Genomic DNA, 22,890 nt, shown 5'->3' with positions numbered 1-22,890 from the left:
ATAACCTAAGCCTAGGAACCAATTATATGGTTTTCATGTTACTGCTTTTTAATTTTTCAAGAAAAAGCCACTGGTGCTCAAAGATATTTATTTATTTATTTATTTATTTTTAATCCGTTCTGTTTGTTGCTGGAGAGCGTTTGAGTGCTCTCCGACAGCAGTACTTGTGTTCATTCCCGCTTGGGGCGTAAGCGCTCTGCAGCGTGGCCGCGAGTGCGTTGCATGTGCCGATTGCTCTAGGCATCTCTTCTTGGGTACAGGGTTAGCTTTAATGTTTCCTGTCCCCAAACCACCCCCAAGCTGTGCTTGTGCAGATTTCTCTGGGACTGCAACTTGAGCTATTTTTAGGGAACTGGTCTGGATCCTCTTCCTCCTGCCCCCCCCCCCCCACACCCCTTGTGGAAGAAGGGGGATAGGGGAGCTAGATTGCGCCTCTGATCCGTTTTACTGTGTTCTAAAAGCAGTTGTGCTGGATGACTGAGGGACTGAGTGGGGTGAGAGGGGCCTGGGTGACGAGGAGGAGTGAGGTGAAAGGAAAAACTTCCTTAAGCCAGTGTAACCACTGAGTGGGGGACAGCACCCTTAAAGACTTCTTTCCCACCAAGTTTGATGGTAGCAAAGCAATCCAAAGCCCGTGGTTGCTAAAACAGAAATGTCACGTCTGCACAAGCATACAATTCTGAACTTTTGCTGACTAATTTGAGCATAGAGGGGCAAATTAAATAGGGCTGCTGGAGCCATTTCTAAAAAGAATGTATTTTGAGAATATTTTAAGAGTTGTTACCCAAAAAAATTATTACTGGTGCATCACTTATTCTATCAAGCTTTAAGTGAAAATTTCAATGTAGCTAATTTATTGAGTTTCTATTGCTGCCACTTGGGGAACCCCTAGAGGCAAATAGAGTGGGCAGCACTAGACTCCAGGTCTGAGGTTGGTGGACAGTAGGGCCAGCACAGTAGGACATGGAAATGGCACTCTGCTACTATGCATGTTATGTGCTTACTTCATCCCAGTAGTTTCTTCCTTCAGGCTTTTCTCTTTCTTGCTGCTTACCATTTATTACCATTTATACAAATATGAATGGAGCACCATCTAGTGTTGGAGCACCATGTAGTGTAGCTTTGTTAGAAAGGGAATCAAAGTGCCTTTGGAGATTTCCGTGTCTGCACTGTAATTGTAGTGTGGACTTGGATACGTTTAGTCAGGTGTTGAAGGGGGAAACGCCAACTGGAGGGGAGAACTTCCTTCTCTCTGACTACTTTTTTTTTTTTTTTTTTTTTTGTAAAGGAGGAAGGGCTGTAATCTTGAGGTGTTAGAGTAGAGTATCATTACTAAGTGTCAGTTGCTAAATGTTCCAATTCTGTGAATTATAAAAGCCTCTTAGCCTGGTTGCCTTTTCCTTGTCCATCAGCTGCTGTCAGACACATGCTGTCCTGCCTGAAGTGGACAGTGCAATAGGGATGCAGCAGTACAGAATTTCTCTTCTGGCACCCAAATATCTATCACAATTCACTTTGCACTTTTTTTTTTCTTTGTTTCTCTTAAAATGTTCCTAACATAGTAACACTATGCATCTTCAGTCAGTTAACTTTCAGGCTGCTTTCGCATGTCTGAAGACTCTTTGCAATGGCTTTGGCATGGCATACTTGGTAGTTCAAGAGCTAACTGTTTAATATGCTACACAAGTTTCCTTCATCCTTCTCTGAAAAAGGAGAGAATGAATGGACTGTGATTTAAGCTGTCTAGCTCCTTCATTAGTTTCCATGATTTATTCATTCATTATACTAATTACTCTTTCTGGATGCATGTCAGGAATGTGTTCCCTGGCTGTCACTTACTCTGGTCAATTCCCTGAGGATTCTTGGGAAACTTTTTGCAATGATAACCTGTTCTGTGTGTGTGTGTTTGTGGTGGGGTTTTGTTGTTGTTGTTTTGTTTTTGTTTTTTTAACCTTACTGTACTTATAGGGCTGACTGCATTGATCAGTAATTATAGCATTTGCAGAAACCAACTTTCTCTTGCTGTCAAGCATAACAGCATTTCCTAGCAACAAAGATTTTTGGGAGAGGAAAGCTTTCTCTGGGTTTTCTCCATGTCCCCCCACCCCACCCCGAACCCCCCCCATTCAGGCTTTAATTCTCTTCTCATATGAAATGGAGCTTCTGTTCTCTTCCATCAAATGTACCACTCTTCATGGCAAAGTCGGCTACTTCTGATCACTGATTCTAAAGACAACTGGCACAACTGACCAGTTTTCTGCAAACACTTAATTTTAAAGGGTATCTCCAAGGCCTGCAGGGTTTATGTTTCTGTCCCCCCCCCCCCAATGCCATCCAAGGTGCATGCTTTTGTTAAAAAGGCTGAATTTCTGATTTTCCAGTTCCCAGCCTGACAAAGCTGACTATCCCAAGATAGCTCCTAAAGGATTCTGGCGATGCAAGTTGTCACTAGAATGCTTTGATCTTATAATGTGGGAGATGAGAAAATCTGGTATCCCTGGCTGTCCTGCTCTGGATGACTGAGATACCAGGCCTCGTGCTTGGTATTCTGAGCCTGCTGAGCAGGGTGCTGTGTGGTTTTTGGTAGAGGCTGGGTGGTAGTTGTACTCTAAGCCTCTTAAAGGGTTACAGAAGCATTGATCAAATAGTAACAACTTTGGATTGCTTCTGTCCATTTGAGCCTCTGAGTTCTGTTATGACTACTTTTCTCTCTTTTCATGGGTATTCCCTGAACAGCATGAACACTTTCTCCTTTTTCAGTTGCTGTCGTGGAGTACCTCTTCCCAGTTTTCCCTCAGATTTGTGGATTTGAGAGAAGAGGTATAAGATCATCGCTTGGTGGAACTGTTCAATTTGTAACTTAAGCTAAGAACATACCTGTACTCGTGGGTCAGACCAGTGGTCTGTTTGTGACTGTGACAGCGGCAATAGCAGATGCAAGGTTAGGGGAGCACATGAGTCCAGCCACTTTTGGTAGTCTGTTCTCAGCATATGTATCCCCATCATCCAGAACTGTTGTACTAGGGATATAGATGGTACATCCCTGCCCACTTCTCTTAGTGTCCATTTGTTGTTGGACACTGATGTCCGTGACTTTGTCTAACCCCTTTTTGAACCTGCTGATTCTGTCTGTCTGCACAGACACTGGTGGTCCAGGTTTTTAACTGCTGTGTACAGTGATATTTACACTGATCTCCTGCTGGTTTCTGTAAGTATTTATTAATTTTAGTTATGCAGGACTTGGCGAATATCAGTTCTTTGTTCACTTTATCCAGCAAGTTCACGCTTTTGAAAAACCTCTCTCATATTCACACTCCAGCCTTCTCCTTTCCCACCTTTTTTAGTCTTTCCTTGAAAGGAAGCTTGAGAACCTAGGCTCTTACCTCACTCCAGCTACTCTGCTATTGCTGTTACCAGCCTCATCCCATAAACTTGATTTTAATTTTGGTCTCTTCTTCTTTCCTATTGTTTTCTATAAACAGCTATTGCTAAATTCTGAGTGCTCTTTCTCTAAATCTTCCCAGATATCCTAGTAATATTAAAAAGAGATAACTCTTTGAGCATGACTACAACCGTTCTGAGTCTGGCTTTAATTCTGTCTAGCATACTGTAACAAAATGATCTTGTTCTCTATGCCTGCTACAGCATTACTTCTGCTCGAATTTTCTGACTGGCTTTTGCTGGGTTCTCCATGAACTTCACACAACTTCTCTCAATTATTTTCATTCTGCTTCGCCACAGTCATTTTGCAGCTCTCACTCTTTACTAGTAACTTGTAATGTTTTTCCTGATTCCACTCCTATGACAGGTTGTTACACTACATCTTAACCTGTATCCCAGGCATGCTCTTTTTTCTTCTTTTTTTCCTTTAAAAAGGTTTATCCTTCTTTCTTTCTCCCAAAGCATTCTGCTGCTACTGCTATGCTACTTACTTGTCCAGCCCTCTTGTTGACTTATACTCCCCTTTCTAGTATGATATATTGTGATTTTTAGTGTAAACTCTCAATTCTTGAGACATCATGAAAGCTACTGCAGATATTACCAGAGTCCAGTGTGATATCTTTCACTCCATTTCTAGATTTCCCTCATTTGGGGATGCATACTAGTCATTCCTAAATGGGTAATTTACTTGGAGTGGGGAAGAGTGGGAGCTACAAGTATTCATCATTGTTTTGGATTTGTGCTTTAGAGAATGAATTTCTAAGATCAGGTGCCTGTGAAGCAGCATTGGAAGATTAATAAGCTACATTTTGGTTATTGGTGATTTCAAATACATGAAAAACACTTGTATTCCATTATTTTTCCTCCATGGCCTGCAATCTGAGTGTAGCTTTATCTTTTCTTCCTCAATATACATGTATATGTACATCATAAAACAAATATATCTTACATTAAAGTCAATATCTGTAAAGAACACAGTACATAAGCAAAAATTAAGAATAGATTATGGTAATACTTAAGTTTCATTGACAGACATATTTTAGGAGCTGATACTCACATTTCATACCTGGTCTAAACAGCAAGCAACAACAGGACAATTGTTTTTCAGGGTTTTACGTCCTCTGACTTATCAATGGGTTCCTTTGCCTTTTTGAGACACGTTCTCAGTCTGTCTTTGCTTCTGAGGTCTGGAAGATGCTAATGGTTAATGAATGTGTTTTATTCTTACTGCTGCTAAGCAGTGTGTTGCCAGCATGCATTTGATATATGAATAACTTTTGTTCTTGCTCTAAAAGAAGGGCCTTTGATGGTGTTTCCTTTTATTTTCTGTTTAATGTAAAAAGAAATGCATGAATATGGTTGCATTTGTCTATAGGGGAAATGTTTTCATGCTGAAGCAAAATTCACTTAAATTGATGGCATAATGTGCTGTAGGGATGTACTAATTTAATGGCATCGCATCACCAAGATTTGTCTCAGCTTTTTAGTACCCAACAGGAATGTGTGTGTGGGATGAAATCAAAGTAGGGAGATTTTAACCCAGCAAATAACACAGTGTTAAAAGGATGTTCCTTACAGCAAAACTGCAGTTTTCAGAGATTTTATTATGTTAGCCTTTGCCTTCCCTGTTTTGTCCCCATCTTTAGCTGGAGTTTCTTCCCAGCTAAGCCAAGTTTTCTCCCAGCTTGTCTCTTCAAAATGCTTTCAATCGGCAAATTTAAGTAGAATTTCAATTGCTGGATTTAAGTAGAATTCCCTCCCAAAAAAGGTAACATGTTGGAAACAAAGTGCTTTAGGCACCCAAAAATCCAGATGTAGGCTGAACCCTGGGAGCTGTATGGGTTCCATGGTCTGTCTACCTCACAGACAGGCTTGGCCAGCGCCTGCTATGGCAGAAATGGAGCAACAACTTTTTTTTTTTTTTTTCTCTCCCCCAGTTCCCTTGGCAGCTTAGTGCAGTGATTTCCCCCCCCCCCCCCCTCCTGGGCAGCAATAATCTTGTGGATGATATTGAATGATCTGGTCCTTCATACCAGTTCTCCTTTGTAATAGGAGAGTTGTTATATGTCCTGTGCTATGCTTCCTCCCTTCCCCCCCCCCCCTTAATTTTGGGGAAGAGGAGGATTTCTTTTCCAGTGATGAAGCTGGACTTGTTCTCCAGAGGGGGGCTAGCTACTGAAGTCTTTCCCCCTCCTATTCCTATCCTTGCCCTCGTAAGTGCATGTTTGTTTGAATTAAAATATCAAATGTCAGATTGCTGAAGTGGCACATGGCATTACCTGGAGAATATAACAAGAATCCCTGTTTGGGTGCTTGCTTCTTCATCGTGGGCTGGAATTCTTATCCAGCATTCCTGCTCTGTGATTCAGTGTGCCCACACAGCTACCGTAAATACTGCCTGCCTTTCCTACGATGCCCCACCTGTACGAAGTGGGAAGTCCAGTTGGGATCTCTACTTTCAAGATAAATGACTCGGGGTGGTGCTTGAATTACAGGTCAGCAGAAGCATTGCTATGACAGCTCAGAATGGGAATACTTGAGGTTGGTGCAGGATGTTTTTATTTTCCCATGGAAGACTGAATTGTGTGCAGTATTTTCCATGTTTAGAAAAACCACTGGATAACCAGCTTTAAAGGTGTGGCAGGACTTGCCACTTCCAAAATCCTGTCGTGTGAGTCAAGTTACAGAAGCTGCCATGGCTGTTTGAAGAGGCCAAACTTTAAAGGTATGAAGCACCCTTCTTATTGCAGAGCTTTTCTTTCTGCAATTTGGCTCTACAGCCAGCAGTGAGAGGCTTTTGACAATTTGATATGTTAAGGGCATCTTTCCCTTTGGGCAGGTCAGTGAGTTGGGAGGAAGATAAATCTTCTTTTTATTAGGAATTATTTTCTTTGTGTCGTCTCAGCAGCTAATCACACCCTGTATGTTAAAGCACACGCCATGTAGGTACAGCCCTGAGTAGTAATTCAGCAGGAGTATTTGCAAGCCCTCAATGCGGTTCTCCCCATCCTGTCCTCCTTAGAACTGAAGTTGGATAGGAGCATGATGACTCCTGGCTTTTGGCATGTTGTATGTACAGACTAATTGTTGGCTAAACAGCGTCCAAGAAATGCTTGTAATTCTGGACCCCAGTTTGTATTTAATGTGCGTTTCTGTGTGAGCCCATAGAGCTTAAAAAACAAGCAACTACAGACTGTATTTCCTTTTACAGTGCGCTAGCAAGCAGCCTGATTGCAAGGCTGAAGTTTCTTACCTGTCCTTTCTGTCTTCTGTGTTTCATTTTTATGTAGATCTGTTCACCACTGTAGTGAGCAGCTCATTCCATGATTGTCTAAACTGAAAGCAAGTACTGGAAAACTGGCTGTGGGACTGCTCCAAACAGCCGGGAAATACCTGCTGGCTGAGCAGTCAGGGAGTGACCACCTTTCTGCCTGCCGGCCCTGGACCGTGCCTCGGCTCTGGGCTTGTGACCTGACCGGAAAGGGGAATCCGAATATAGTCAGGGCATCTTGCTTGGTTGTCAGGCTGCATTAGGTGACCTTTCTCTGAAGGACTTTCCAGAAGTTTCCCAGCCTGATGAAATGGGACTTCTTGTAACATTATGGAGTTGCATATTCCTTCACTCATTTAAAAATGGGGGGATGCAGAGAACACTGAGAATCATAAGCAGGGCACTTCCTACTTGAAAGCTTTAAGTTTTCTACTATTTTTGTGTGAAGGTGCAAGTATTACAGAATCTTATTTTATATAGAGGTATACAGGATTTTACAAGTGGTACTGAGCCTTGGATTCAGAGAGGGAACACGGACTCATTTTAGTTTTTAATTCATATTCTGTGTGTGTGTGTGCACATCTCATGCTGCAAAAATTGCAGTCAAAATTCACTAGTGTTTAACAACAGATAGCCCTCAAATGATGAACTTTAATTTCTTGCATTACGTGTGGCTGGACTTTAGTCTTCATGCAGTAGTCCTGTTCTGCGGCAAAGTTTCTCTTACCTGATAGGTAAGCACTGCCTCGCACTGGAACTGACCTTTCTCAGGTAGCATGTGCTTTGTTTATTTATTTATTTATCTGTTATTTATTGACCAGCCATTTACAGAGTTTTAAATTTCTCTGTTTGAAACTCGCTTTGGAGAGTTAAGTGTCAAAGGGGAGTGGGGGGGCAGAGGGGGGAGATGGGGGGCAGAGGGATGACTGAGTACCAGGGAGAGGAGTAGGCAGTTGCCTGAAGTACAGGAATAGATTTCTCTATTCTTCCTGCTTTTCCAGAGGTTTTCCTTCCCCCCCCCCCCATTTGTTTTTCTTTTTGTGCTCTTACCTACTGCCTTTTCCTCAACTGCCCTGAAAAGCTGTGACAATTTATGAAATTTTAATTCTCTTGTGGGACATGCAGGAATATGCCTGAGACGACTATTGAGCCCCCTTTTTAAGGGGGGGGGGGGGAATATAGGTGCCCTGCTCCTGGCTGTGGACTGAGAGGCAAGCAACGTAGCCGAGTCCCCTGAGGAGATGTGTAGGCTGGATGATACAGCCTGCTGACCAAAACTTTTATTTCTGAAAGTTGCCAAGCAACCCAGAATTTCACTAAAGCCATGCCTAAAGTATAGCTGTTCTGCTGGACACACTGCTTCCATACAGCAGCAGTTTTCCCTTTTCTTAGAGCAGGCACTTGAGGGTAGCACAGCTGCTTCAAGCTGTTTGCAGGGGGTCTGTCTGCCTCCGTCAGGCCCAAGAGGCTGGAGCACAGCGCTCCAGGAGCAGTACAGTTTCTGAGTAGTTTTCTTATGACCCTTCTCCTTTTTCCTTGTGTGCACTGCCCTGTCCATTCTTGAGCACAGCCCTGAACATGGTTGGGATTATGGAGAATTTCCTTGGTGGGTTTTGCTCCAGTTACAGCTGTGGGAGTTTGTGCTTGATACCTGATCATGGCTCTCAGCCTGGTGTCCAGGCAGAGCAATGTCTTGAGAGAAATTAAGCCCTGCAGCTTTTCCTGGAGTGTTTTACAAAGGCCCAAAAACTCAAGCTGGTGAGTACTGGAGAATATTAGTTCTGCTGAGCCATTGGTAGTGCACATGAAAAGACGATTACAACCCTCTCTTAATCGAAGTGTCTGACAACGGTTTGGGTTTTTGGGTTTTTTTTTTTTTTCAGGCTTACAGGAATCGAGTAATAAGGCTGCTCTTACACCAGGTGGCAGTATCTACTGCTAGGAGGTTCTGTAGTAACCCTGCACCCTTTAACCCTGAGAGGGGAGCCTCTGCTCGAAAACAAACCAATACAACTATAAAGGTTCAGGATGGTTCAGACCAGAATCCAGACAGTCCACATATAAATATTTTATATTCCATACAATGACTGTAACTTCCTGGTTAGCTGTGCTTTTTCTGAAAACCCCTAGAGATACCAGGCTTTAAAGCATGCTTTGAAATTTGTAGACGTTCTGTCCTGGTTTCCTCCTTTCTTGTTTTAGGTTATTTTCTCTGGATTTGTTACAACTTTTATGTGAAATTGATACAGGAATTGAAGAGGTGCTCCCTGTTTATCAGTCAGGCTGTTTCATTCCTACAATAAGATAGCTATCTACTTCAGTGACTATCCACTCATAGCTGTCTAATGCTGCTGTGGATTGCAGGTTGAACTAACCTTTTATCATGGTTTATTGTACATTCTTGAGCAATTTAAGCTTTGAGGACTGCTCACCAGGGAGTTCTGCAATAAACAGGTGAGACCCAAAAGCCTTGTAGGGAATGGAGTGTGGCAGATGGGCTGCATAGGTGACTGTGTAGAATGGGATCCCCATATCTGTCTACATGGGGTTCCCCCTTCCCTCCATCACCTTTTCTCATGCATCTCATCCATAATTAAGTCATAAGTATTCTCTTATCTCTGTACTTATTTTTAATGTCTCCCTTCTCTATTATTAATTACCAACTTCAGTTCAAACTGAGGTTGAATTGCTTGGTCATGATATGCTGGCATAGTTCCTCCCATCCAAGTAGCACTGACAGCTAAATATATATTGAACACTGCATGGAAAGTTATTTAATATATTGCATGGTTGAATGGATGCAGGATGAGAAGGATATTAGGCAACAGCCCCCTACACAGTCTCTTGTGATCTCTGTGATGTTAGGTGCCCAGAGGGAGAAGAGTAGTCCCTGAGGCTGTGCTCCTTTGATGTAGTCAGTTTCCATTGTTTTAGACCCCTCACTGCATTCGCTATTTGATAACTCCTTGCTCACTTGTCAGCAGAGGAGAGGTTTAAGTGTGCATCCCAAAATAACCAAGAGTATTCTTATCCTCACACGGTTTCCCTAAAAATTATGTTCCCTTCCTCCCCCCCCCCCCCCCAAAAAAAAAAAAAGTGATCAATGTTTCTTCCTCTCCATCTACCCCTGGGGACAGGGTACTCAAATTGGCTGATGTTAAAGGCCTAATTTTTAGATAGCACCCATTCTTTGAAAATCTGGGCTTCTTTAAGGTGGTTTAAGTTGACCTTCCCAAACGAGATCATCCCATATGTTTTATGAACTGATAGATGTTAAGAACCAATTTTAATGGAGCTGCACGTGTGAAACCTCTTTGTGCCCCTGTTTTACCCTCTCCCTTTAACCTTCTTTTATCCCTTGCCTGTTGGCATGAGTCACCATTCTGTCTACCACCTGCTTTCTGTTGAATTGAGTCCAAGGGGTTTGTTGCTTAAAAAAAACAAAAACAAAACAAAAACAAAAAAAACCCTGTAGACTTGTTTGGACTCTGAGCTTCTTGGGTCTTTTCGGGGCAAGGCAAAAAGTGATTGATTTCTCTTCTGTCTGGTGTTCAGCTTGGACTGTGTGCCCTTTCTGGTTCACTGCTCAGTGGGTGAGGTCTTTCAAGGCTCTCTGAGGCCAGAACAGTATAGGAAGAAAAAATTTCTGTCAATACATTAGCAGCAGGAGGAAGACAAGCAAGTAGAGGTTCTGATACTTAATGGTGAAGGGATCAAACAACAGATAATACAGGAAAAACTGGAGAGAGAAAAAAGATGCCATCTCCATTTCAATCTCTACAAAGAAGTCTCATATCGCCACAAGGAAAAGTTAACTTACTGCACTTACTGCATTTTTAGATGGATAAGGGGTGTTTGTTAGAAGAGACAGAGCAGATGAAATAAAGTCAAAGGTATTCAATCTAGCAAGTCTAATAAAAAAAAAAAAAACTCTTGGAAAAGGTAAACAAGCTGAGACAATCAGTGAACCATTAGTGACTGTCTTAAAGCAGTTGGGAAGGAGAGGGTGGAGAGGTTTCAGAGGCTCAAAGAAGGGGAAATGCACCAGTCAAATGCCAATATGTGGAAAGGTGTGGAACAAACTAATAAACAATCTGTTGATAATTACCCAGCAGATACTAAAGTAGTAAGAAAAAAATGCAGAAGAGAACTCAACAGGGTTGTTCTGTCCACTTTGGGATCTTACTTTTTGAAGGAGAGGATTAGAAATGGAAGCAGCAAAATTGTCCTTTTTTAAACCAAATTCTTTGAGATAATTTTTAATCTCATTTGGAAAACATACAGGGAAAGGGGAAGGATAATTACAGAGATTCTTATAAAGCAAACTGAGCAGCATCTCCTTTATCATCCTAGGAGTAGGGCATGGAGAAACGTATTTTGCACCACAAAGAGGTGAGATGGGTGTTCATGCACGTGCATTTTTTTTTATATATCTCGCCACATTTGAACTATCAAGATAGCAAAGCAGTAGAACATACTACCTGCAAAAAATCATAGGGAGGGAGAAGAGAATTAACAAACTTTGTTTATATACAATTACTTCTGTGAAGTGCCAAAAGCTTCAGACTTCTGCAGAATGCAAGAGAGAAATCTCTTCCCTCTTAACTCTTAACTTAAACCACAGAAATACTAAGTGTGTTATTTTGAACTTGCAGCTTTCTGGACATCCTAGGCAAATAGAAAAACTTTTACAAGCAAATTACAGTCAACTTAATTAGTTAAATGTTTCCATCTTAGGAATTATGAACTCATGATTCTAACTGAAGTGTGGGTCATTAGGAGTACTTCTTTAAAAGAAAAAAGTCTGCAACAGAGACATCTATAAGGATATGGCTCGACTGTCTTTTACTGTATCATTTATATTAATGATTAATCTGTTTGGGATTAAAGTGTTATGTTTAACTCAATAAAATGAAGTTACCATTTGGGACAAGAGGAGGCAGCAACAGTTTTATGCCTGTTGGATGAAATCTTAGACTTCAGTGAACTTAATCACACAATATGATAGATACTTCAGGTATTTGGATATTTCTGATTAAAATTGCAAAAACAACTATCTGGAAGCATTGTCAGTATCTTCTATAAAATCTAAGTGTGGTGTCTCAGGATGGGGGATGGCATTACTCTCTGTGCCTACACATAAGTACAAGTGCCTGCCCTTCAGAAAAGGGAGGGGAGGGAAAGTGTACAGGGAGACTGCATAATTGTAGCATGGAGAATATTGCCGTGATTTAAATGGTGTACTAACATTTAGTCATACACAAATATAATTACTGTGTCCTGTTTTTCTAAATAGGTGATTACATCAGAGCCTGATCCTATTTCCTGCTGGTATACAGATTTTAAAATCACAATAGAAGTTAATGACAACAGCATCATACTAAGTTGTCTTTCCAGTTACTCATTAATATATATATTTTTCAACTGTTAGGTCTTCTGAATTGCTCAGAAGCATTCAGGATTCGTTATATGACAGAGCAGAAAAATTGTTCTGGTTGACTCGTATTCTACTATAAATCTCATCTTTCCTGTCCTTTGCATTCACATGAATATCTTTCCTGCAGTAAAATTGTATGAATTTCTTTTAAGAATGGGTGTATATATATATATTTTTTTTCTCCTAAAATTTTGGTGGCAATTCCTCTTGCATTTCCATTTTTTGCTACATTTTATGACATGGGAAGCTAGTTTACTTTGCTGCACAAAATTATTTGCTTAAAATTTCCTCTTTCCATCTATAAAGTCAGTCCACTTCTTTTGGAAAATTATTTAAAAGCAGAGAGAATTTAAAAGTTTGAATTTTTCAGATATTTTACTTTTCCCTATTCCTGAGATCACCACCTCAATTTGATTATGTAGACTCTTAGTTTTCCTCTTGTGAAAACCAGAACATTTCAGCCAAAAGAAAGAAAAACCAACTGTGCATGCACACGTGCACACGCATGTCTTTAAAAGTTTAGTGAGTGTCAACAGGTATATTTAGAAGATCCTGTTGGCTTTTGTGAACTCAGATGGTTACAAGGCACCCACATCTCCCAGCTCATCTTCCCCTTAAAGCAACTAAGGCACCAAGATGGTCATTGTCAGTGATTAAAAAGGTAGCAAGGGAAGAAGAGCAGCTTGTAACTTGCGGATTAGTTCTCAGCTTTGGACCATGGGCTTAAGGTCTTGTTTCTCTGTGCAAGTTAGCTGCCCTCTGTGAGGGCTCAGGCTCATCTTAAAATGATGGGTGCAGGCTGACCTCTGCATTTGCACAGAGCTCTGTAAAGATAGCGTTGCTGCAGGTGTGAGCACCCACTCCTGCTGCTAACATCAATGCACAAGGATGTGTGTAAGAGAATATGTGCGTGTGTGTGTGGGCATGCGCAACAAATGGCAGAGCAATTTGGGTGAAAGCAGAAGGGAGCACTTCTTGGCAGATAATAAACTCCTTGGGCCATCCCAAGGTATAGTCCAATTTCGCTTAGTGGATTTTAGTTTCAGTCAACAGCTTTCCCTCCGCTTGGGATTCGGTAAGCTGTGTGTGGTAGGGGGAACCACACATGGAGCCAAGTGGCCCGGTAGCAGATCAGCAGGCTGTGGCACGTTGTTGTAGCTTGTTTTCCATAGAGCAATTTCAAGCTTCTCTTGCAAACTTTTTAGAATCAAAAAAAAAAAAAAAAAAAAGTCTGTGATGTTGTGTGTAGTATGTTTGACTCTGGCTAAGTACTAGAAGTTTGGGAGAGTTACTAGAGTGTCGCAGTTCCCGCTTTTGATTTACTAGTATATGCACTACCAGCAAAATAGCTTGTAATCAGCGCAGACACTGCCCATTCATACTGGGCATTTCTTTGAGTGTAGTTTTTTGTAAAATGTTTCCTGAGCAATAAGTATTGACAATGCTTCTGGAATGTCATATGTATCTGAAATTAGATGGTTAGGGACTGTATCCAGCTATGTTTGGCTTTACCCAGTAAAGGATATAGGCAGGAGATTCCTGGTTTGAGTTCAGCTTCCTATCCTCTGCCCTGTGGTCTGATAGGATAGTAATGGTCTTGCCATCTTCAATGCTTGGGGTGACGCTTCTGGCAATATAACTTCTCAATTGGACAAAAATTAATTCTAATAGCTCATAGGTCTGCATCATTCCTGCAGTAGTGAGGTTATCCCTTCCGAATATGGGTGTCTGTCAGGGAGCAGCAAGAGCAGGGTTGCTTTAAAGGGAAGATGAGCTGGGAGATGTGGGTAACCACAAGACTGGAGGGGCCATGTCGTCACCAGCAGAGCATGGTTCCACTGTCCCTGAGCATGGCAAGGGTGCTGGTTGTAACGGTTTAAACTGACAGTCCAATGATCATCAGACAAATGCTGACTGACGAGGCAGGTCTAGGGTCAATCCAGGAAGCTCAGTGAATGAGTCGGGATCAGCAGGGGATGGAGCTGGGCACAGGCCCACCCACAACACCCGTCGGGGGGGCCCCAGTGGGGCAGTAGGCAGAGGATGTGCGAATGGGGGTCCCACGTGAGCCTGGTCAGGGCTATGAAGACCTATGCATGTACTCAGGGCCCTGACAGTCTCCACCGTTTACTGTGGAGTGAGTTTTAGCAACAGTTGCAAGAGTTATGGCACTGGTTAAAGATGGAACTGTATTGTACAGCATGGGAGCAGCCTTCCTTAGTGCTAACTCATCCAAAATAGGTTTAGCTTATCTATTATTGTGTAGCTTTCCACCCTCATGGTGGAAAATGATTTTCTTTACATTGAACTGAAACTTCTTACGTTAAAACTTGTCCGCTGCCTCTTGTCCTAAATTTAAATATCCTATTTAAATTGCAGCATTTTTGCGTTGCTGATAGTCATCTGTCCCCATTTTTAAAATTGTGCTGAAACTCAATATTCTTCTGGACATGAAGGGATTAATATCACAGAATGCAACTGGAAATGGTGTTGACTGGTGCCCTAAAAGTTGTTGCAGCCAACTTTACCAGTTCATCTTTGGTGTAAACTATGACGCTGTCTGCCATTCAATCCTGGCATTTTTTTTCTTGAGAAAAGTCTGCCAGCAGCAAAGGCAGAATATAGTGCCACTGAAATGTGGTCAAAAGTCAAGCCAAGGACAAGTGTAAAGCATACAAAGTAAAAATAATCTGCCAAGTAGCACATCACAATGTAAATTCCTGTATGCGCTAATCCTTTCTCCATACCCAGGTTGCCCTGCCTTAGCCATCACTCGCTGTTTATTTTCTTTCTTCCCTTTATTCTTCAACTGATGAGTCCCTGCATCCCTAAGAGCATGCCCTCATATTTTGTGCTAGTAAGTATCCCATTTTCTGATCATTTAGGCTAGTCATACCTTCTAAACCAATTAGTATCTTGCTGTTCTTTACATACAGAAAATTTTTGGTTATATCAAAGCAAATGACATCCTTGCGAGCTTATATGTAAAGTACTTGATTTAAAGTAACTAACAGGCTGTCCCCTCCCTGTCTCTCCTCAGATGTGTGCAATAGTACCGATCTTCCTGAAGTTGAAATCATCAGCCTGCTGGAAGAACAGCTGCCTCATTACAAGCTAAGAGCTGATACGATCTATGGTTATGACCACGACGACTGGCTTCATACGCCTCTCATTTCTCCTGATGCCAGTATTGACTTAACAACTGAGCAAATAGAAGAGACCTTGAAATACTTCCGTAAGTCAGAAGTTCACAAATTGTACTGAAGATTGAATAAAATAGCACCATTTTTGGTACCTTCACTGAAACATATATGTAGTCTGTTATAACTGCAAAAATCAAGAGAAGTATCTGCTATTTATTGCTTTCTTCAGGTCTGTAGTGGATAGAGAACAAAGGAAACATTTAGTCAAAACAGCAGTTGCATTTGTAATCTGTGCATGTGCATCTCCACCTTATCTAATATCATAGCCTTTAAATTCAGTTACACTTGGTCGTAAAGTAAGAAACTTGGTTATGTTTTGGTTGGTAGAAGGGAGGCTCTGTGAAAAATCTGAGAGCATCTAGATTTTTAAATCCTGTATCAGTTCAACTTCTAGTTGATTAGAAATTCTCTCTTATTCTTTAGATTTGGGGTATTTCTGGTAATACATGTTTGAGCATGTACATGTTTATGGTCATATATAATTTTATAATAAATGTTTATAATCATAGCCTAAGCACATGAAAATGATACTTCCCTGATACAGGCTTAACTTGTGAATTCTAGATGTTTGACTAATGAAGAAACTGAGGAGTCATTGCTTCGTTTCTATATGAAAACAAAATACATTTTAAAACTTTCTCCTTAAATCAGAACTTGTATGAAAGGGAAAGCAAGGCAGATAAGAAGATAATACATGATTTAAAAACTATTTTTAATTTTTGTCTAAATTATCGTTAGTGAAACGCTGCTCTTTTGTATGTGAACTCAGGCAAAAGACTGCAATTTCTGCATCTATAAAATGTAGAAAGCTTAGACCCATCTCCTTATATGTTTGTTTTGAACATGGCATCAGACAACAGTGCAGTGTGTCAGAGGACACTGTGTGCCATCATCATTACATGCAGTTAAATCATTGTCCTGCAGCTTAAGCTTTTAGGAAAGACTTGTGAAAATCTCTCTGTGAAGAACCAAACTGAGCATTTAGTTCAGATGTTTTTTCCATTCATTCTTTTCTTCTTCTTGAGTCTCCAAATCCTTTTATGTTGACCGGCTTCATGTTTCTCTGATTTCTTCCATTGTAGGTGCTGATTTAGCTGTGCAAGTAGACTTCTATGATTTGTCCTCCATTTGTTGATTTATCAAGCAATTTATGGTTACAGGTTTCTTCCATTTTCCGTGGTTTCACATGAAGATGCAATTTGGTTGCACTTCTGAATTAGTTGCATGTTAAAATAGTCTGCAGAATATCAAGCCTATAGATTATGTACTAAAACTGTAGTAGATAGGCCTACAATACTAGTAGATGTATATAGATTATAGTAGTAGACAGATTTTAGGTAGACTTACTGAGGCACTGTGGACCTCAACAGGGATGAGTTACAGGACTCAACACAGACCTTTGCAAAACCAGCTTCTTTGCGTTGTGAAGCCTGGAGAACCTGGAGAATTCACTTTGTAAGGAGCAAAGCTGGTAGTGAAAAGCATTAAGAATATGTAGTACTGAGTACTGACTTGAATGCTTCAGTAAAAGAGGCATTAAATATTTTTGTAGACAGCCTAATTGTGCTTTTTCTTGTATTCAGACACGAATAATGGGAAATGTGGAGGGCAAGGGGAAGCTGAAGCTGATCTATGGAATCAATTATACCTACAGCTCCTTGTTTTATATCAGTCCATTAATACTGTTGTAATGACACAAGATGGCTTAAAGGAACCTTTCGAAATGTCAGTTTCCTGAAGTCTTAGTAGCTGGATTAGTCCTGTCTTGTCCAGAAGCTTGTTTATGTGGGGGGACTGTTGCGTTAAGCACAGGAAGGATGTTCTGCTAATGGAGCAAGGCAGGCAAAAATCTGTGTGGAAACATCCCAGCTCTTTCAGCGAGATGCTGCTGGGGCATGCTGCTTGTAGCTGTGCACAGCTATTGGGAACAGGTACAAAATGAAGCCACCTACAGCAGAGAATGCAGGTAGCAGTAGCTGCCTGAAACTGTGTTTTCTCAATTTTATCCAGCTTTTAGCTTATGACCATAATGACTGCACACATATGAGAGTAATTCCTGCCCCAACATATGTTTTCTGCTTTCACTGGGAATTAACTGCTTAAAGAGGAGGAACTGAGCAAGGAGAACAGCCGTAAAGAAAAGTTGATTCCTTACTGCTTCTATACAGTCACTTGTGCCTAGAGAGTATTTTAAGAAGTTAAAATATGCAAATTTGGACTGATAGCCTGGAAACTGCAATCTCTGAGAGTACCCTTGTTCAGTTATCATGAACAAGTTATGTGACACACGAGAGAGAGCAAGGTCATAAAACTTTGGCACGTTTGGAAATTAACATTCACTGTAAATATTGCTTTATGAAAAAGTAACTGTCAAAATAAAAGTATTTTAAGCACATTGGCCCAAAAGGCCTGTGACTTGTACCATCAGCCCACTGGAGAGCGTTCTGCAGGGAGGGGCTGCTTGCACCAGGATGTGTTTTCAGCGTAGCAATTCAGGGCACACCTGTTGTACCTGTTCAGCTTCTCGTGGCTTTAAAACCCCTTGGCGGGGAGGCAACTGAATCCTGGAACTTGTCTGTTGGAAAAGTTCTAGTACAAGCTCACGGTTTTATGAGTAGTGGAAATTTGTATCTGTGTGGTCTAAGACATCTGCAGGTACAGTTAAATTTGACAGCTTTCATTTTTGTTATTTATTATCTGTCAGATTTCCCTGTAAGCCAAGAAAGTATTCATCAATTTTGCTGCAGTTCAGAAGTGTTTACTGCAAAATAAATACTTTTACTGGAATTAAAACATCCCACTCTTACAGAATGTTGCTATACCTTCTTCAAGCTTCTTGGAGACACTCAAAGATAAAATAAGATTGATATTAAAACTTGAGCTAATGCTCAAGTGTAAAATGCTTAAGTGTAAAATTAAATCTTATGATTGTTTATGGTCCTCAGTGGTATAGTATCTGTGAGCTTCCAAACCAGGATATAACATGAATAGGAGTTCAGAAGAAGTCCCAAGGGAAAGATATATTCTGGCTTTACTTAGGAAATGTTCACAGATTGAGAAACATTGGACAGAGAGGGATGTTTGTGCATGCAGTGTGCATGGTTAATATATGTAGATATCACATCTTTGCAAGGCTTCTTGTTGTTTATGTAGAGAGATTACGACACTGTGCTTATCGGGAAGAGCACTATTTTGTAATGTCATCTCTCACCAAGCCAGTTAAGGTGCAAGTATTAGGCTGGAAACAATCTCTTTGGTTACAAAATGCTGAGTCTTGCAGTGTAACTCCCTGCCTTAATGATATTCAGATACCTAGCGTGAACAACTGGAATTAGGAAAGGGAAACGCTTCCATCTTCTATTGCTCATAATTGCATTTCCTTCCACCCCTGTTTAAAAAAATAATTTAAAAAATGCATTGGAGATGGATTTCTTGGTAATTGAGAGTAACTCTTTTCCTTGCACCTGCTGTAGGTTTGGAATACATTTGTGACACGGCACAGAATCACAGAATAGTTGAGGTTGGAAGGGACCTCAGGAGATCATCTAGTCCAACCCCCCTGCCCAAGCAGGGTCACCTAGAGCACGTTGCACAGGATCGCATCCAGGCGGGGTTTGAATATCTCCAGAGAAGGAGACTCCACAACCTCTCTGGGCAACCTGTTCCAGTGCTCTGTCACCCTCACAGTGAAGAAGTTTTTCCTCATGTTCAGATGGAAGTGTCTGTGTTTCTGTTTGTGCCCATTGCCTCACGTCCTGTCGGTGGGCACTACTGAAAAGAGTCTGGCCCCATCCTCTCGACACCCTCCCTTCAGATACTTGTACACATTGGTAAGATCTCCTCTCAGCCTTCTCTTCTCCAGGCTAAACAGGCCCAGCTCTCTCAGTCTTTCCTCATAAGAGAGATGCTCCAGTCCCCTAATCATCTTTGTAGCCCTTTGCTGGACTTGCTCCAGTAGTGCCACATCCCTCTTGTACTGGGGAGCCCAGAACTGGACGCAGTACTCCAGATGAGGCCTCACCAGGGCTGAGTAGAGGGGGAGAATCACCTCCCTCGACCTGCTGGCAACACTCTTCCTGATGCACCCCAGGATACCACTGGCCTTCTTGGCCACAAGGGCACATTGCTGCCTCATGCTTAACTTGGTGTCCACCAGCACTCCCAGGTCCTTCTCTGCAGAGCTGCTTTCCAGCAGGTCAGCCTCCAACCTGTCCTGGTGCAGGGGGTTATTCCTCCCTAGGTGCAGGACCCTGCACTTGCCTTTGTTGAACTTCATGAGGTTCCTCTCTGCCCACCTCTCCAGCCTGTCCAAGTCTCTTTGAATGGCAGCACAGCCCTCTGGCGTATCAGCCACTCCTCCCAGTTTTGTATCGTCAGCAAACTTGCTGAGGGTGCACTCTGTCCCTTCATCCAGGTCATTGATGAAGAAGTTGAACAAGACTGGACCCAGGACTGACCCCTGGGGGACACCGCTAGCTACAGGCCTCCAACTAGACTCTGCGCCGCTGATCACAACTCTGAGCTCTGCCATTCAGCCAGTTCTCAGTCCACCTCACTGTCCGCTCATCTAGCCCACACTTCCTGAGCTTGTCTATGAGGATGCTATGGGAGACAGTGCTGAAAGCCTTGCTGAAGTCTAGGTAGACAACATCCACTGCTCTCCCCTCATCTACCCAGCCAGTCATTCCATCAGAGAAGGCTATCAGATTGGTTAAGCATGATTTCCCCTTGGTGAAGCCATGCTGACTACTCCTGATCACCTTCTTGTCCTCCACATGCTTGGAGATGGCCTCCACGATGAGCTGCTCCATCACCTTTCCAGGGATGGAGGTGAGGCTGACTGGCCTGTAGTTCCCTGGGTCCTCCGTCTTGCCCTTTTTGAAGACTGGGGTGACATTGGCTTTCTTCCAGTCCTCAGGCCCCTCCCCTGTTCTCCATGACCTTTCAAAGATGATGGAGAATGGCTTAGCAATAACGTCCGCCAGCTCCCTCAGCACTCGTGGGTGCATCCCATCGGGGCCCATGGATTTGTGCGTGTCAGGTTTGCTTAAATGATCTCTAACCCACTCCTCCTCGACCAAGGGAAAGTCTTCCTTTCTCCAGACTTTCTCTCTTGCCTCCAGGGTCTGCGGTTCCTGAGGGCTGGCCTGAGCAGTAAAGACTGAAGCAAAGGCGGCATTCAGTAACTCTGCCTTCTCTGCATCCTTCGTCACCAGGGCACCCACCCACCCCATTCAGCAAAGGGCCCACATTTTCCCTAGTCTTCCTCTTGCTACTGATGTATTTGAAGAAGCCCTTCTTGTTGTCCTTGACATCTCTTGCCGGATTTAATTCCAAATGGGCCTTAGCACCACATTCAATGACTTTTTAACTTTTGACTTGACTGTGATGATTATCCGTATCTCCAGCTCTGGCCTGACTAATTGTGTAAGTTTCTGAACAAGACAGATTTCGGAACCTTTGAATCCTGCTGCTGGATTACTTAAATAGTAAAATCGAGGATCCACAGAAGAAAAAGGAAAGTGGGATTTTCTGAAAGGGAGGGGGAAATATATATGTACACACACATGATCGAGTGTGTGTTCCTATAGATAGATAGATGTACAATTTGATTGATAGTTTTCTTCCAGAATTTTAAAATATCACGACCAAATTTTAAATTCCTACTCAATAATTCCTCAAATGCCTTCCTGGTAAAGTCTTGTAAAGTGCCCTGAAGTTGGTAAAAATTTGACAATCTCAAACCTATGAAGTAAACTGGTTTTGAAAGTAAATGCCTCTCAAACTGTAGTATCTTTTTGATCTGTTCCCATTTCAGAATGGCAACATGAAGGGGAGGAAATTGTTTTGTCAAAAAGAAGGTGTAAAAAAGCTCTAATTTGGTTTTGAGTTGCAAATCAAACTTTAAGCTGCACTCAGAAAATAATGCTCTAATTCTCCATGGACTATCTCTCTCTGATAGACAGTACTGGACTGCATGTGTAAAGAATTGATTTGCTATTTAAAATCTCATAAGGATATGAATTACAGTACATGATTTTTGTATTGGGCACATGCACTTGCATTCTCACATATACTCATTATGCATTTTATAATTTGGTTTCACTATCCATCTAGTATTCTCCTTTTCTATAAATCGGGCTTGGTAATAGGAAACTTGTGATACCATATAGCTGTTTGACTGTGATTTTTCATTTTTGAATAGTACATTTATATTTCATAAGAAAGCCCCTGAAGTTGTTTAGATAAATAGATGTCTCCAAAGACCATTATGTGTGAAAGAATCTAAATTTCTTATAGTGACAGTATTCTGTAGTTCGAGTTCATCTGTGTATGCATTTGCTCCCAGGAGAGAATCCCTGAGGAATGTTACTTGTAGCAGTAATTCAGAAAATAATGGAATTGGCAACTGCATCGCTGTCCTTTAAAGAGGAAGCATTGAAATGATGGAGCTTTTCTGAAGAGTTGATGGGCATTTGGAATAGTGTATTATCAAGCTGTTATGGTATACAGGTGCATTTTCATTCAGTTAGAAAGGAGATAAGTAGCTATTAATGCTCACCCATATTTGTTTTATTGAGACTGAATAATTAGTGTGTTTGAGGAAAAAAGGAAAGGATGATGATGGTGTAAGACTTCTGCTGTGTTTCTTTTTTACCATACGAAGCATATCACAAGGGAGCAATTAGATTTAGAAAAATATTCTGTGTGTGTGTGTGTGTGTGTGTGTGTGTGTGGATTGTAAACTAGAATGAGTGTCAGTACTCATGATAGGACCGCAGTCTTAATGGACATCTCCATTTGGTTCTTGATTTCTGTTGATTGCTTCTGTGGGTCTCCCTTGGTTTATATATCTTTAATAGAGCATAATGGCATTGTAGACCCTACTGCAAAGGGTGCATGGAATACAACTGTTCTCAAAAGTAGCTTGGTATTCACAGATTGCCAACTATTCTTATTTTCTATTATTTCTCCTTAAAATATTAAAAAAGCATGAAACATGTACACAAAGGTAAGCCCAAGCGTGGATGGGTGAAGAGAGCTTCAATGCAAAGATAGCCATACAAAGCCACTGTGGTGTGGGAAGACTTTCAGTAAACTGAAAAATTAAACAAAAACATCTTCTGCAGGTTTTCTTTTTTGTGCATAGTGAGAAACTTGACATTAAACTAGTTTGATTACCAAGTTCTAGACTAGCAAGACTTCTTAAATAAAGATCTATGCAGCATAAGTATTTACGCTACACTCGTTTCTTGGTTGTCTGAGTGCTGTATGCCAGTGATGTGCACCTTACTACTGACTCTATTCTGGTTCTCCAGTTCACTGAATTTGTTCTGCTGACCTGTTTAATGATGTGCAGTGGTTACAACTGAGTCAAGAGGTGACCATAAAATAAAAAAGCAGTGGGAATTTTGAGGAGTGTGGCTCCCTGTGTGCATGTGGTGACGTTGGGGTTCTTATGGCTGTGTACCAATTGTACAAACTTGACTATAGAAACCAATCTCATTTTTTTAGATGACATAGTGCTGCTGTTTCTG

The 22,890-nt window shown here is 41.5% G+C and overlaps 1 protein-coding gene across 4 annotated transcripts in view; it reads left to right on the top strand.

Annotated features, from left to right (window-relative positions):
- TRAK1 (trafficking kinesin protein 1) overlaps nt 1–22,890 on the top strand; it is a 145,168-nt gene that overhangs the window by 54,858 nt on the left and 67,420 nt on the right. For all 4 annotated transcript variants that reach the window (XM_067291345.1, XM_067291344.1, XM_067291341.1 and 1 more), the window contains exon 3: nt 15,190–15,384. Coding sequence is in view for 2 of the 4 variants with exons in the window: in XM_067291341.1 (XP_067147442.1) it covers nt 15,190–15,384 (195 nt within the window). In the remaining 2 variants the exon portion in view is untranslated. The remainder of the gene's footprint in view (nt 1–15,189; nt 15,385–22,890) is intronic.

Source organism: Apteryx mantelli, chromosome 2, assembly GCF_036417845.1.
Source record: "Apteryx mantelli isolate bAptMan1 chromosome 2, bAptMan1.hap1, whole genome shotgun sequence".
Classification (NCBI taxonomy): domain Eukaryota; kingdom Metazoa; phylum Chordata; class Aves; order Apterygiformes; family Apterygidae; genus Apteryx; species Apteryx mantelli.
Note: the sequence above shows the minus strand (reverse complement) of the source record. Positions and strands in the feature narration are given on the sequence as shown.